This window comes from Pygoscelis adeliae, unplaced genomic scaffold (genome assembly GCF_000699105.1).
Source record: "Pygoscelis adeliae isolate BGI_AS28 unplaced genomic scaffold, ASM69910v1 Scaffold63, whole genome shotgun sequence".
In the NCBI taxonomy this organism is placed as follows: domain Eukaryota; kingdom Metazoa; phylum Chordata; class Aves; order Sphenisciformes; family Spheniscidae; genus Pygoscelis; species Pygoscelis adeliae.
This window is the reverse complement of record NW_008824414.1, coordinates 1,608,064-1,620,865: the sequence shown is the minus strand read 5'-3', so window position 1 is coordinate 1,620,865 and position 12,802 is coordinate 1,608,064. Positions and strand designations below refer to the sequence as shown.

At 40.9% G+C, this 12,802-nt stretch overlaps 1 protein-coding gene across 1 annotated transcript in view; it reads left to right on the top strand.

Moving 5' to 3' along the window:
• TRAF3IP1 (TNF receptor-associated factor 3 interacting protein 1) overlaps positions 1-12,802 on the top strand; it is a 58,777-nt gene that overhangs the window by 44,573 nt on the left and 1,402 nt on the right. Inside the window, exon 14 of the mRNA XM_009320839.1 lies at positions 10,884-11,107. Within this exon, the coding sequence (XP_009319114.1) occupies positions 10,884-11,107 (224 nt within the window). The remainder of the gene's footprint in view (positions 1-10,883; positions 11,108-12,802) is intronic.

The following is a 12,802-nucleotide window of genomic DNA, read 5'->3' as shown; positions in this document are numbered from 1 at the left end:
GGTATCCTATTGCCCATCAATCATTATAGTTGTCTAAAAAAATGGGATCTGTGGTGCAGTTAACCATATAAAGTATTTTCGTGTCACCAAATGTTTCCCAAGTAATCATAGAATCATAGAATCATTAAGGTTGGAAGAGACCTCCAAGATCATCGAGTCCAACCGTCAACCCAACACCACCATGCCCACTAAACCATGTCCCTAAGCGCCTCATCTACCCGTCTTTTAAATACTTCCAGGGATGGTGACTCAACCACTTCCCTGGGCAGCCTCTTCCAATGTTTAACCACTCTTTCAGTAAAGACATTTTTCCTTACATCCAATCTAAACCTCCCCTGGCGCAACTTGAGGCCATTTCCTCTCGTCCTATCGCCAGTTACTTGGGAGAAGAGACCGACACCCACCTCGCTACAGCCTCCTTTCAGGTAGTTGTAGAGAGCAATGAGGTCTCCCCTCAGCCTCCTTTTCTCCAGGCTAAACAACCCCAGCTCCCTCAGCCGCTCCTCATAAGACTTGTTCTCCAGACCCCTCATGCTAATGTCCTAGCATACCCCAGCATTCAGGTCTGAATCTATGAAGTGATTTGATTTGATTTTTTCCACAATCAGTAGTTGGGAAAAGGGAAAGTGGTTTTTGTTGTTGCTGGGTTTTTTGTCGGTGTTTTTTAGGGGTTTAGAAAGGGTCTAGCAGCAATCACAAACCAAAAGCAAAAAGGTTGAATGCCCCTGATTTCAGTGTCTTCCCGTTACAACTGGAGAGCTCTTGTTTTTTCAGCCTTGCAAAGCTGATGTTACAAGAAGCAGCAAAAGGCAGAGCATTTAGATGGACTTTTCTGATCCATTGGCCCTTTGGCAAGTTTCTACATCACTGATCTAGTTTGGTGTGCTGGTGAGGAGGCACTGAGGAACGCAGTGCAGAGTGCTGTTATAAAAATACAGACAGGTACGTAATGTTTTGGAAGGGCGAATGTTTTTCACGAACTCTTAAGTCTTCAATTCCAATCACATCTTTTCATTTTTTTTTAATGTTAATTCAGTATTGAAGGTTTTTACTACCTATATTCTTTTTCAGGAATGATCTATAGTTGGGCATACTGTTTAAGCTGCTGCAACTCAGACCTCAAGAGTCCAGCTTTTCACAGAGCATCAAGCTCTTTCAAATAGCTGTCTGAAATCAGTAATGACTTTTGGAGCCTTGACAACTTGACTGCCCCTTTTGGCTTTATCAGCTATAGTAATTTGGCAATGAGTAATGGTATTATGATAGCTTATGAGCAAAGTGTACAGCAGAAAAAAAAAATGTCCCTGAGGGACTAAAACCATGATAGACAGTAGACTGTTTTAAAAACCTGGTCTTATCTAGAACCTGTATGACTTTATAATCGCCTCTATAATCTGCAGCAAAAGTGACACAGTGTTAACTTTTAGGATTGGAATTTTGGGAGGGTAAAATCAACAATTCTCTCCTCTTACACAGAGATACTCCCGTATGCTTTTGTGTCCAGCGGTAATGGGTTATGCTGCCATACAGACCAGCCTTTTCATTTCTTCCTCAGCAAGTTGAGAAAGTGGGAAGGCAGGTCAGACCCTTGGGGGGAGTTATCTTCCTATCTGAAGTTTGGGACTCTCTGAGATCCAGGCCTGCTTGGCTGGAAGAAAATTCCTTTCATGTATTGCAAGGGCTGAGGTTAATGAAGAAAATTAATCCTCCTTAAGATAGGAAAACACCTTTAGTTTCCTGATCATAATCCATTATGAACAGTTAAAGCTTTATCCAACTTGCTGAATCACATACCGTTTATTATAAATGTGCAGCTTGTAGCATCTGTGTACTGATCATTGAAGCACTGTTGGCTATTTCTAATGAATATGTCTGATGTGAAAATTTGCCTGCTTGAATAAGTTCTGCCTTTGTATAACTGGAGAAAAGGGGTAAAAGTTGGTATTGCTGCATTTATGCAATAGCTCTAAAGCTCGTTACTGGAGTGCATGTTGAGCTGGCACTTGTTAGAACAAGAGAGACAGCTGTTCCTGGTTTTGTAACTAGGTGGTGCTGTTGAATCATCGGTCTCAAGACTAAGTTTTTGGTAGTAGTTCATTTAATAATGCCTTCATTACATAATTTGTGCTGTAGGCTGTACTGTTCGGTCTTGTGTCGTGTCAACTTAAGCACTGGACATAGAAAGGGACAATGGGGGAGGGTTTACAAAACCACATGGATTTCATGCTTGGGAAGCTTCCTCTGGTGTTTGTGCTAAATTTTCTGGTTTTTTTTTCTGGATAAGAGTAACTAACTAACTAAAACAATTCCCTTTTAACCCCTTAGACTTCTTTTTTTAAATGCACGTGGCCAATTGTGTCCTTCTACAATAACCATTTAGTCCTGTTGCCCGTTTTCAGTCTCTAAAACATTCATTCAGTTGTCTTTTGTTGCGTCTTTTGAAGCACTGATCTGTGTTAGCAGCGCTGATAATAGACAACTAATTCTGGAAAAAAACGTGCTGACTTCCTAGTCCATCACGTGAAAACTTGCATACAACGCGAAGGTCCTGGAATATCATCTGATCTCATATCCAAGCAGCTGGCTGCTACTGCAGTAGGTTTCTTTGCTGCTACTGCTTTTCAAATTATGTTGTTGAAGTCGTTGCGATCCAGAGAGGAGAAGCGTAGTTTTCCTGACAGCAGAGGAAAAAATCAATGGAAAAGATGATTAAAAATGCTTGGAGTTAGTGACTGGGACTTGACAGATGTAGTTCAGAAAACATGAGCTGAAGACATTACTGAATCCTGGGAATTTATTTTAGAGGATAGAGACACTGTGACACAGGAGACAGTAAAAGTAAAAAATACATTTCCAATGTGGTGTTGCCTCTGGGAATATTTCAGGGACCAGATATGCAGAGGGTAGCAGGTGGGGGTCTAGCATGCTCATGTGGCCCTAGCATCATAAGCATGTCTCATCTCTGAGGGTTGTTCCTAACATCACGAGGAAAACAGTGGCAAGGTTTATTCTTGCAAGACTGCAGACTAGCAATTTTGGGAGGAATACTTACTGGTCTGTGGAATCTCTTTGGAGAGAGGCAGCAAAAGTAATTAAAAAGGAGGAAGAGTTTCAAGTGGTTTATTCCTGCCAAGTGTTCTAGGCAGGCAAGTGGAACCACGTCCCGTGAAGTTGATGGGACTGCGAGAATGGGTCAATGAACTCTGGCCAGTGTGCTGTGTTCAAATGGCCATAGATTTTGTGCCAGGTCTAGCTCTGCAGTCTGCTGGGAAGCAGTATCAGTCTGGGATTTGACCATTTCTCCCCAGACTGTCAGCTCTTTTATTTAATTTGTTTTCCATCAAACTCTCCAGAAGAAATATCTTCTACATCAGTATGCAACTGTATTCCAAAATGTATTATGCATTGGAGAGTAAAATGTAATTGTACTTCTGTATTTTGGAGTAAGGTAACCAGAAGTCCAGTGAAAATTTGACAGAATACTTGCTTTGGGAAATTACATCTGATGAAATGAAGGTTATCCTTGTGTCTGTCAGTAAGAATGTTCATCTTCCCTCGTTTTGTTAAACTATTCAATACATACAAAATAAATGAAATATTTTCCCAGTTATATTCATTAGTTTTTAAAGCCTTGTTCTTCTGTCAGTTGGGAAAATGAAGGGAGAAAAAAATATGTAGTCTGAGTGCTGGAACTTTTGGCTAATACTTTATTAAGTCCAGTATTCAGCAAAAAAATGATCAATGGATCTACCTGATTTATTGTGGATTAATCAACTAGAAATTAGGTGAGGTTGGTGAATTAATACTTAATCCAAATGTAACACTGGTGAACTCTTGGGGATGTTTCACACCTTTACTTCTAACTGCTGATTGCCGAGGAGCATTTATTTGTGTTAAAAGCATTCCTCTGAAACCTTTTATGTGCTGCGTTTCCCAAACATGCATTTGCTTTTTAAGAAGTTTTAATAAAGAAAAAGAAGAGAAAAGGAAAGAAGACTGGGACTTTCATCGTCTAGGTTTTGCATGTGCAGAAACTTAAAATAATATACACAATTTTCAGGTCAAACAAAGAGGTCATTCTGGAAATACACAAGGTTTTTGCTGCCTTGATTAGCTGTGTTCAGCCTAACAAATCCCTAAAAAGACTTCCTAAATGTATTTGTTTAGAATCTAACCCTCTAATGTTAAACAGAGAAAGAAACAGATGTTACATTTTGTATTCCACTTCATTTATTTGATGTGTGGAAAATGTAGGCAGGTTATTAAATAGTTTAAGCAAGTGGGATCACAGAATTCCCATCTTTGCACTACCAAATACAGTTCACAGGCTTCAGAAAAGAAACAGCTTTGAGGTTTGTGCTAGGAACAAGTGATATTAAATAGCTTAGCACCTGGATAATATTAACTTTAATTACAAATGTGATAAATTAAGTATGTACTTCTAAGCTTAGAACAAATACAATCATTGCTGATTCTGTTTGTTTAAAGTTCTTCAGGTCATTGATTTTTACATTAATCCATCAGCTGCATGACGTTGGGTGTCCCCTCCAGTCAATGCAATTAGTAACATGTCATGTTAACCAGATGTATTCATATGTCCCACCATTTAAGTATTTTGAACAGGCTTACCATTCGAGACCACAGCTTCTCAGCATCCTGCCAGCTTAATATGTCATAAGAAATGCTGATGGTAAAATTTAATAGGAGTTACCTGCAGAAGGGCTTTCATTTTGTGTGACAGCTCTGTTCACTATGATGTGATGTTAACGCAGTGATCTGAATAAAGCTGCAGTGAGAAATTTTTGGTGCAAGCATGCAATTCCTCAAAAATAGGAACTGTACCCAGCAGTCTGGTTATGGACAAGCATCATAGGAGCTTAAATTGAATGAGTGTATGCTTGAGTGTCCTTGTTACACTACTACCAACTCTCAGAAAAAAAACTGTGGTCCCCAAGTAATTGTGTTACAAGCTGTAAACACAGAAACAGGGTTTTTGTCATTCTTGTGATATTCCTGGTATCATGGCTCCTTTGCTGTGGCCTTTGCACACAAAAACACAAAATGTTCTCTCCTGTGGGTACCATATAAATACAACATGGGACAGCAGATGGATATGTTAAACAGAAAGGATATATAAAATTGCAGTGAGACAGCTGTGATTTCCATCCCTAGGAGAGGATGCAGTGCATCAGCTGTGTAGCAGCAGTGTGTTGTAGGGCACAGTACAGGTGACTCACATATTTCAAGAAGCTTATCAATGGGTTTGGCTGGGATATTTTTCTGGGACATAGACTGGTGTAAAAGCAGTTGGTTAACACAAGGAACATGTTTATTGCAAATTCTTTCTGAACAGGGAAGAGGCTGCTGTTTCAAGAGAAGGAGGTTGTGGACCCAGAGTTTCAGCAGCGTGAGCAGAAGAGGAAAGCTGAGCAGGACTGGCACCCAATATGCCATTATGGCTGAATTAATACTATCTGCTATCATTAATTACTGCTAGAGTTGTCTCTTGGCATGTGTGTGGTCAGACTCATAGGATTCTGCTTAGTGTGCTGAATACTGCACCAAATACACGAGGCTTTATGAACTGACCTCTCCCCAACATGGACTGAATGTGAAGTAAGGCAGACTGGCTCTGGGGGCTGAGGTGGGGTGTTTATGTATGGCTGAAAAGTCCAGCTCTTTTTAGACGTATCACATGTGAACTGGGGAGAAAAACCACCACCCCCCCCCAAAAAAAAAAAGGAAAAAAAGCCCCCTTTAAAGGGCTATCCTTTTATTTTCTTTTGGTGCCTTCCAACTCAGAAACAGGTCAGACTAACTCTGGCAAATCTAATGGTAAAGAACATTGTGTCTCCAATGCCTTGGCCTGTTACTGAACTTGGTACCTGGCATAAGCAGAAAAAGCATCCTGTTCATTTGAAATGATTTAACATTTACTGTTTTCCCTGTGTTTCTGTGAAAGAGTTTCTTATGGTGATCCCTAGTGGATAGTTACAATCTACTTAAAATGCAGACTCTGTAAAAACCAGGAAAAGAAAACACCCTTTATGATCAAAAAATATTTTGTACAATAAAAAAAACCCCACGTTGTTGTTTTTGCATTGATTGTATCAAAATTACTTGTCCAAAATGAAGTTTCTGTCCTGTCCTATAGAAGGAGGTAGGGGGGAAATGGTATAGCTCAATAAAACTATGATTACTTGGGTCTGTTTTCATAATGGGGCATAATACAATAGTTAAAAGGGACTGTAGAAACTATTAAGTGCTTGATGGATGTTTGTTCTAATTTGATTCATATTTAAAAACTGTTAATTTAAAAAATGGAAACAAAGGAGAAGCTATATAAAAGTAAGCAAATACTGTTTCTAGAAATAAGCTTTTCAAACAGTGGGGAAAAAAAAAAATCTTATCACCTCTTTAGCTTAGTAGATGTCAGGCACTTCAAATGCCCTCAACAGCCCAGCTATCGGAAATGGATGTCTTGTGAATGATCTGTTTTATGGAGCTGTGCACACTGCAATATTTATACTAATTGTTTTAGCAAGGGTAAATTAAACACAAGTAAATTCTGGTGGGTTCTGGAGCCCTGTTGATAATTTCCCTTCATTGAAGAAAAAGAAAATTCCTGTTTTCTAATTTCTCAGGTCCCTGCATCCGAGTCCACGTTGTGTTCTGTTCGCATTGAGGTAATGGGAAAGGCAGACTTTTTCCCAGGAATCCAGAATAAACATTTATCTTGGTGCCTTATGAAAAACATGAAAGAGAGGAAGTACGTTGGGCCTATAGAAGTGATATAGGCTTTTAAATGGGGATAATTTATTGATTCTTGGGCTTTTGTGAAAGGAGAGTTCATTGAGGTGTATGGCCTAATTAAATAGACTGGAACAATTCTGATTCTGGCATTTTTCTTAAAACTGAATATATCCTGTTACATGTTTGTGCAAAATGAGCAAAGGTGGCATTCAGGACTCTTACCACCCACGTTGCCTGTTGTAATAAACCATCTGCCATAATTCTTAGCGATTTAAAAGTGTCGCATGTAGATTTTAACTCATAACTGTAACTATGAAACTGAAAACAAGCAGTATGGCTTTCCCCCCCCCCCCCGGCCACCCTCCCCCTTAATTATTTATAATCGGCAATAGCTGGCAAAGCGTGAGTGCTTCATGGTGATAATTCTCTGCCCTGAGCTCAGCTTTCTGTAGACCGCAGGAAATGTAACATGGCATCTTGGTAGGACAAGAGTTAGTGAAATGAAAGAAAGGATCAATGGTTATTTTTTGACTCGTGTGAGGAGGGACAACAATGTGCCAGCTGAGCTATTGCACCTTCAGGTGTTGGGAAATTTTTCTTGGGAGCTTGAAATTGAAGTGCTTCTCCTCTAGAAAGATACACTAAAAAACTCCTGCCTGTTCTTACACCACTTAGTATCTGTTTCAAAGACACAGGGTTTTTTAACAAGCCTATTGACGTACCTGTTTAAGTCAGAATAGTGTTTAATGTATTTTAGTGGTAGTATGTTTCAGTACTTGAAATGACTTTGGATGGGATAATATTATGTCCTTTTTATGTCAGTTTTGAAGAACTGAACTACACAAAGAGTATGCTGGAGTTATAGGGACAGTAAAATTATTTTTGAATACTTACTAATACACTTTAAGGGCATCTTCCTGATTCATAGAAAATATTCCACAGTGTTTTATTTCCACTTGAGCTTTTCAAGCAGCTGTGTATTTTAGCATGGAATATTTCAAATTGTTAGCTGGATCTATGTTTTAAAGTATACAATTCTGGTTTGCTTGTTTACTGAATTGTCAGATTTTCACTTTTCTATTTTTATTTTCATACCATACTTGCTGGTATTGAGAAGTGTGGCTGCTTAGACTGTCTAGGTATCAGGGAGGTCATGCCAGTATTACAGGAACATAAAACATTGAACTTGGCATTTGGAAAATAAAAATGAAGCATTCTTCAGGTTTTCACACACCCAACTATATCCTCAGATAATGGACTGTCTGAGTCTTCTCGCTTCTGAGATCGTTGTATTTAAAACAAATTCCTTATCTCTTGGCTGTGGCTTCTTATAATGGATGGTGGGGAGGAAAGTGGTAAGGGTTTGGTGCACTTAGAAGGAGAGGAAAAACAAGGCAATGACACTTCTTCCTGGGAAGCTGTTGGATCTGACACAACTCTGCTCTGCCACTGAACTGAAGGTGATTGAATTATAGGCAACTTCCCAAATACACGTGGAAAGTATGGTGCCATGGATTTAAGCCTTTCCTACGACTTTGGTGGAGCACAACATGTAGCAAGGATGAGGAAAACAGAGTTAGAATAGAGATCAAAGGGTTTGAAACACTGTGAGAGTGCAGATCTGTTGATACATCTTTACTAGCTGCAGCAAGACGGTGGGGCAAAAGAGTATTTCCAGGAGAGAAGCTCTTGTCCACCTGAGATGTGTGCTGAGCCTTAGTAAATGGCTGGTGTGCAGGACCCAGTCCTGTAATCTGTGCCTTCAGGGGTACGCGGGCAAAAGCTCTCTTCTCTGGGGAGCTGCAAGGTCACCAGGGAGAGAAGCTGGATGACACTGATGGGAACACCGTTGGCCACTGTGCTCAGAGGTTGGCCAAGGAGGAGACCTCGGGGAGAAGATCTGCTCAACCCTAAGCAGCTGTGCTCAGAACGGGGGTGCTCACCAGCTCTCGGGGGATGAAATGGGTCAAGAAGTGGCGCTTTCATCTTTGCGTCGTAAAGGATAGCAAACGCATGGATGGCTCCAGAAAGTATCTAAATAATGTGTTTTATGTAATGTAGTATAATGAAACACCTGCTTCTGTGAGAGAGGTATGGGTCGAGTGAGAAGGAATTAAGATGAGTGTTATTTTTAACAGTTTAGCCAGCACTCGTGAATTGACTTAGGAAGCAAGGGTCACAAGTTCAGCAGCATTTGTCACTTCAGCCCAGTTCCTAATTAAACAACTTTAACATTATAAAATCGCAGTAAACTCAGAAGTCCCACAGTTTTCATGCGCCACGTGTGTGGTAGAACACAAGTATCAGACGTAAGTAAATCTCAGCCTTCAAGTCTTTAGAAGTATTTTTCTAAAAATATATATATGTATCTGAGTTCATCAGTAAGCCAAGGGCTGCTGAAATGTGTTTGGCAGTAGTCCCTGCTGCCTCCAAACGCAGCTGAACAAACAGCCCACAGCTCGCACAGGAAGACAGGCCAATTGGGTAGGAGGGCAGGAGGGGACAGCGTGGTAGATTTGGTGTCCCAGCAAGAGAGAAGCACACTGCCACCTCTGTGTTTATATAGCCGCTAGGAACTGTGCTTAGGAATTGGTTCATCCTGCGGTTGGGGTGGTAGAGAAAGACCTTTCTAGTTTTCCGGCATACATTAAATGACTGAAATTACTTTAAATAAACTACTTAAAGCTTTGTGTGTCTTAAAGAAAAACTCGGTTTGGGAATTCGACCTGTAGGGCTCTTGGAAAGAAAGAAAAATTAGGTTGTTTTTCTCAAAGCGGGGGGAAAAAGCAGCAGACTTCTCTTTAATGGTGATTGTCATTTTCAGGGAAGGCTTTCCTGGAATAGGATTATTACAGTGTGTTAGAAACGTGGCATCACTTTGCTCTTTTTATGGCATCCTTTTGCTCTTCGTGACTTTGCCGCTTTAGCAAACACTTTCCCTGTATTTAACTTGCAGTAAGCTAGGAGGCTTCAGGAGATTGACCACAGAGACTTTGCTGGCTGCACATGAGGGAAGTGTGCACAAGACCAAATTATTTTTGAGTAGTGGAGTTTATTGAGGCCACATCTGCAGCCTGCATGAATTTACAACCACTGTTAACAGAAGTACAAGGCATGGAATAACCGCCATCTATTTTAGCTGTGCAGCGTGAAGTGCTATTATTAGGACCAGCATTAGGAGCTGTAAATCCAGATACAGGCAGTGGAGGGAGAGAAGCATCTTGAAGGGACCGATTTAGAGAGCTAGAAGGAGGCTGTGCCCTTTAGCATCCGCTGTAGCTGACAAATAGCAGCAAAACTGTGGTAAGCAGGTCCAATGAACGTTTATGGTGTGGTAGCCTATAACATGATGAACGGGGATGCTTCTGCTTCTCTGAATTACTGCCTTTCAGATTTCGTAATCGTCTTCCTCCAGAGTTTAATGTGACCTTTTTTTCAGTGTCGTTATGCACTGTGACTTGCAGCAGTATTGAGTAAATGCCAATCCACCAAGTCCTGGTGCAGGGCTCTGGAGTGATGCCGTGACAGTCCAGCCTTGCCCCATAGAGTGTGCAGCGGGAGCATGGATGGATGTGTGATGTACACAGCGAACGTGTTGGCAACCAGTGGCAGCAGCAGATTGATAACAAAAGCGTTGTTGAGTATTACATGTCTGTTGAGAGCTTCTGTTTAATGATGCCATATTAAGCCACAGAAATTTCCCTTTTGATACATAGAAATAGGTTGACGTAAACCATGACTGAATGTGAAGGAGGTTTCCCCCCCTACACCCACTGCTTTGGGAGAGATCACGTTGAGGATGAGAACATCAGTGAGATCATTTATGGGATCAAATACTAATTTTACTTTTGTGCGCTTGGGATCTGAAAAGCAATTTAATGCTGCTGATGCTATTACACAGTTTTGTAGCAGTCCTCTGTAGCAGTGGTGACTTGGATAGGGCATGCTTTCTGCTCATCTATTTCTACACTATTGCTTTGTTTCTTCTCTTTCATTGCAGACTGTCATAAACATTTCTCCAGATACTTCACAGTTAGCAGTCTCCAAAACATTCTTCATTCAATACCGTATGTGCAACAACCATCTTCCCTAGTTGTGATGCTTTTCTTCTTATTCATCCTTTCTGTTAGGAGAAGCCTTTTGTATCGGAAGCAGCTAGGAAGAAAGAGAGAGACTTGGTGGCCAAAGAAATTGAGAAGTTTCAGGTCTCTATTCAGACTCTGTGCCAGAGTGCCCTGACGCTTGGCAGGATCATGGATTACATTCAGGAAGACATGGATGCCATGAAGAATGAGTTGCAGATGTGGCGGCACGAGAACAGACAGCATGCAGAAGCTCTACAGAAAGAGCAAAGGTGAGTGTGGTCAGGGAAAGTTTGATTTATCTCTCGAGACAGATTTCTGTTTTTAGGAGAGGGGAGAGTTTTACTCATTTTTCAAAGCAAATTTGTCATCAGTCATTTTTGTGGTTTGGGGATATTTTTTTGCAGTCTGAATTGTTTTTTGAAGTGTTAAAGTCTTAAGGTCTTTTCAGCTCCATTTCACATGATATACATGACAGCAGAGATGCAAATGTTTGTGTGATATGACAGGGCTTGGTACGTTTTCTTCTCAAATATATAAGAGGCAATGGGGGAAGACTTTAGTAAACAAAGCAGATTTTGAATCGGGACTAGGAGTGGATTCCTAAATCACAACCTGCTCGCTTTGTGCCATTGAATTCAGCATGTTCTGCAGTGGTGTTAATAACAGTTGTCATCTGCGCAAGGTTAAAAAACAACATTGGAAAGCCAGGAGAGTGAAGGTGACGTGCATAATAAAAACAAAGAGGTCAAGCCTAGAAACAGTTTCTTGCCTTACCAGTGTGTCTTTATGCTTCTTGAAAACAGAACGTCCCTTCCAGTTGTGTCCCCTCTGATCTTAAACATGAACTAGATATCGATCTTGGATTCACAATCATCCTAGATAGATTTGCTGCTCCCTGAATCGATGTGCTTCATTCATGCAGAGCAAGTATGGGTGGTATTCTTAGCTAAGTTCTATCTTTGTAGGTAGCAATGTGTTAAATGTTGGAAATTTACAGCTGCTGGCTTAGTCCACTGGCTGGGGTGGGAATTAGGGCTTTGGTTCACATATAAAGTGTAATGATGTTAATTCCTTGCACTTACATAGCACCTTCTATCCCAAAACCTTGACAGGCTTTAAAACTCCAATTGGTCTCAGAATGCACCGCCCTTGCAAAGGGAAAGGAAATGGTGTTTGGCTTTATTTTACAGCTGGAGAAACTGAGGCATTGACTCACTCACCTTTGTACCATACCTAGCGACAGGGAACAAATCTCAGGCCTTTCTCCAGGCATGTACTTACTCAGTGGATCCACTTTGGCCTTGCCAAACAAGTCATTTATATTTCGGCTGGTTTACCAGCACAATGGCTGTACATGCTTCGCTGGCTTTTTATGTCTGCTGAGTTCACAGGCAAAGTGTACTAAGGACAAGACTGTCTCCTTGACAGTGGTGCAGAAGGAGAGGGGGAGTGGGAAGGAGGAACTGCCGAGCTGATTTTGTTTGCAGATTTGTGTCAAGCCAAGTTTTACAATGGCCAGCTGTTTCGTGCGAGACTGCGGGCAGGCTACCATCCCCTCAGCAGAGCCAGTCTGTTCCCTTTCATGAGCTAAGACTGCCGCAGTGTATCCCTGCACTTCACAAGGTTTCGTATGAGGTCCTAATCAGATCAGTGTAGTGCTAAGGCATGTCCAATCCTTCAGGAAGGAATTACAGAGTATCAGACATGAAGAAGACAATGCTTCCCATATGTACTGGAATTTGGATGCATGTCTTTGTTTTCTTTGCTTCTGTGAAAGACAAGTGAAGGATCCCATTGCGGAAATGTTAGTGCAATTTCTAGCAATGCTTTTTGTGATTTATGCTAATGTGGTAGAAAGGAGGGGAAAACTAAATGATTTTGAGATGCGGACTTCAGCTAACAAGTCCTCAAAGTGACTGGGTAATTCAGAATGACAGCAGGCTAGTTCAGTCTATCATTTCCCT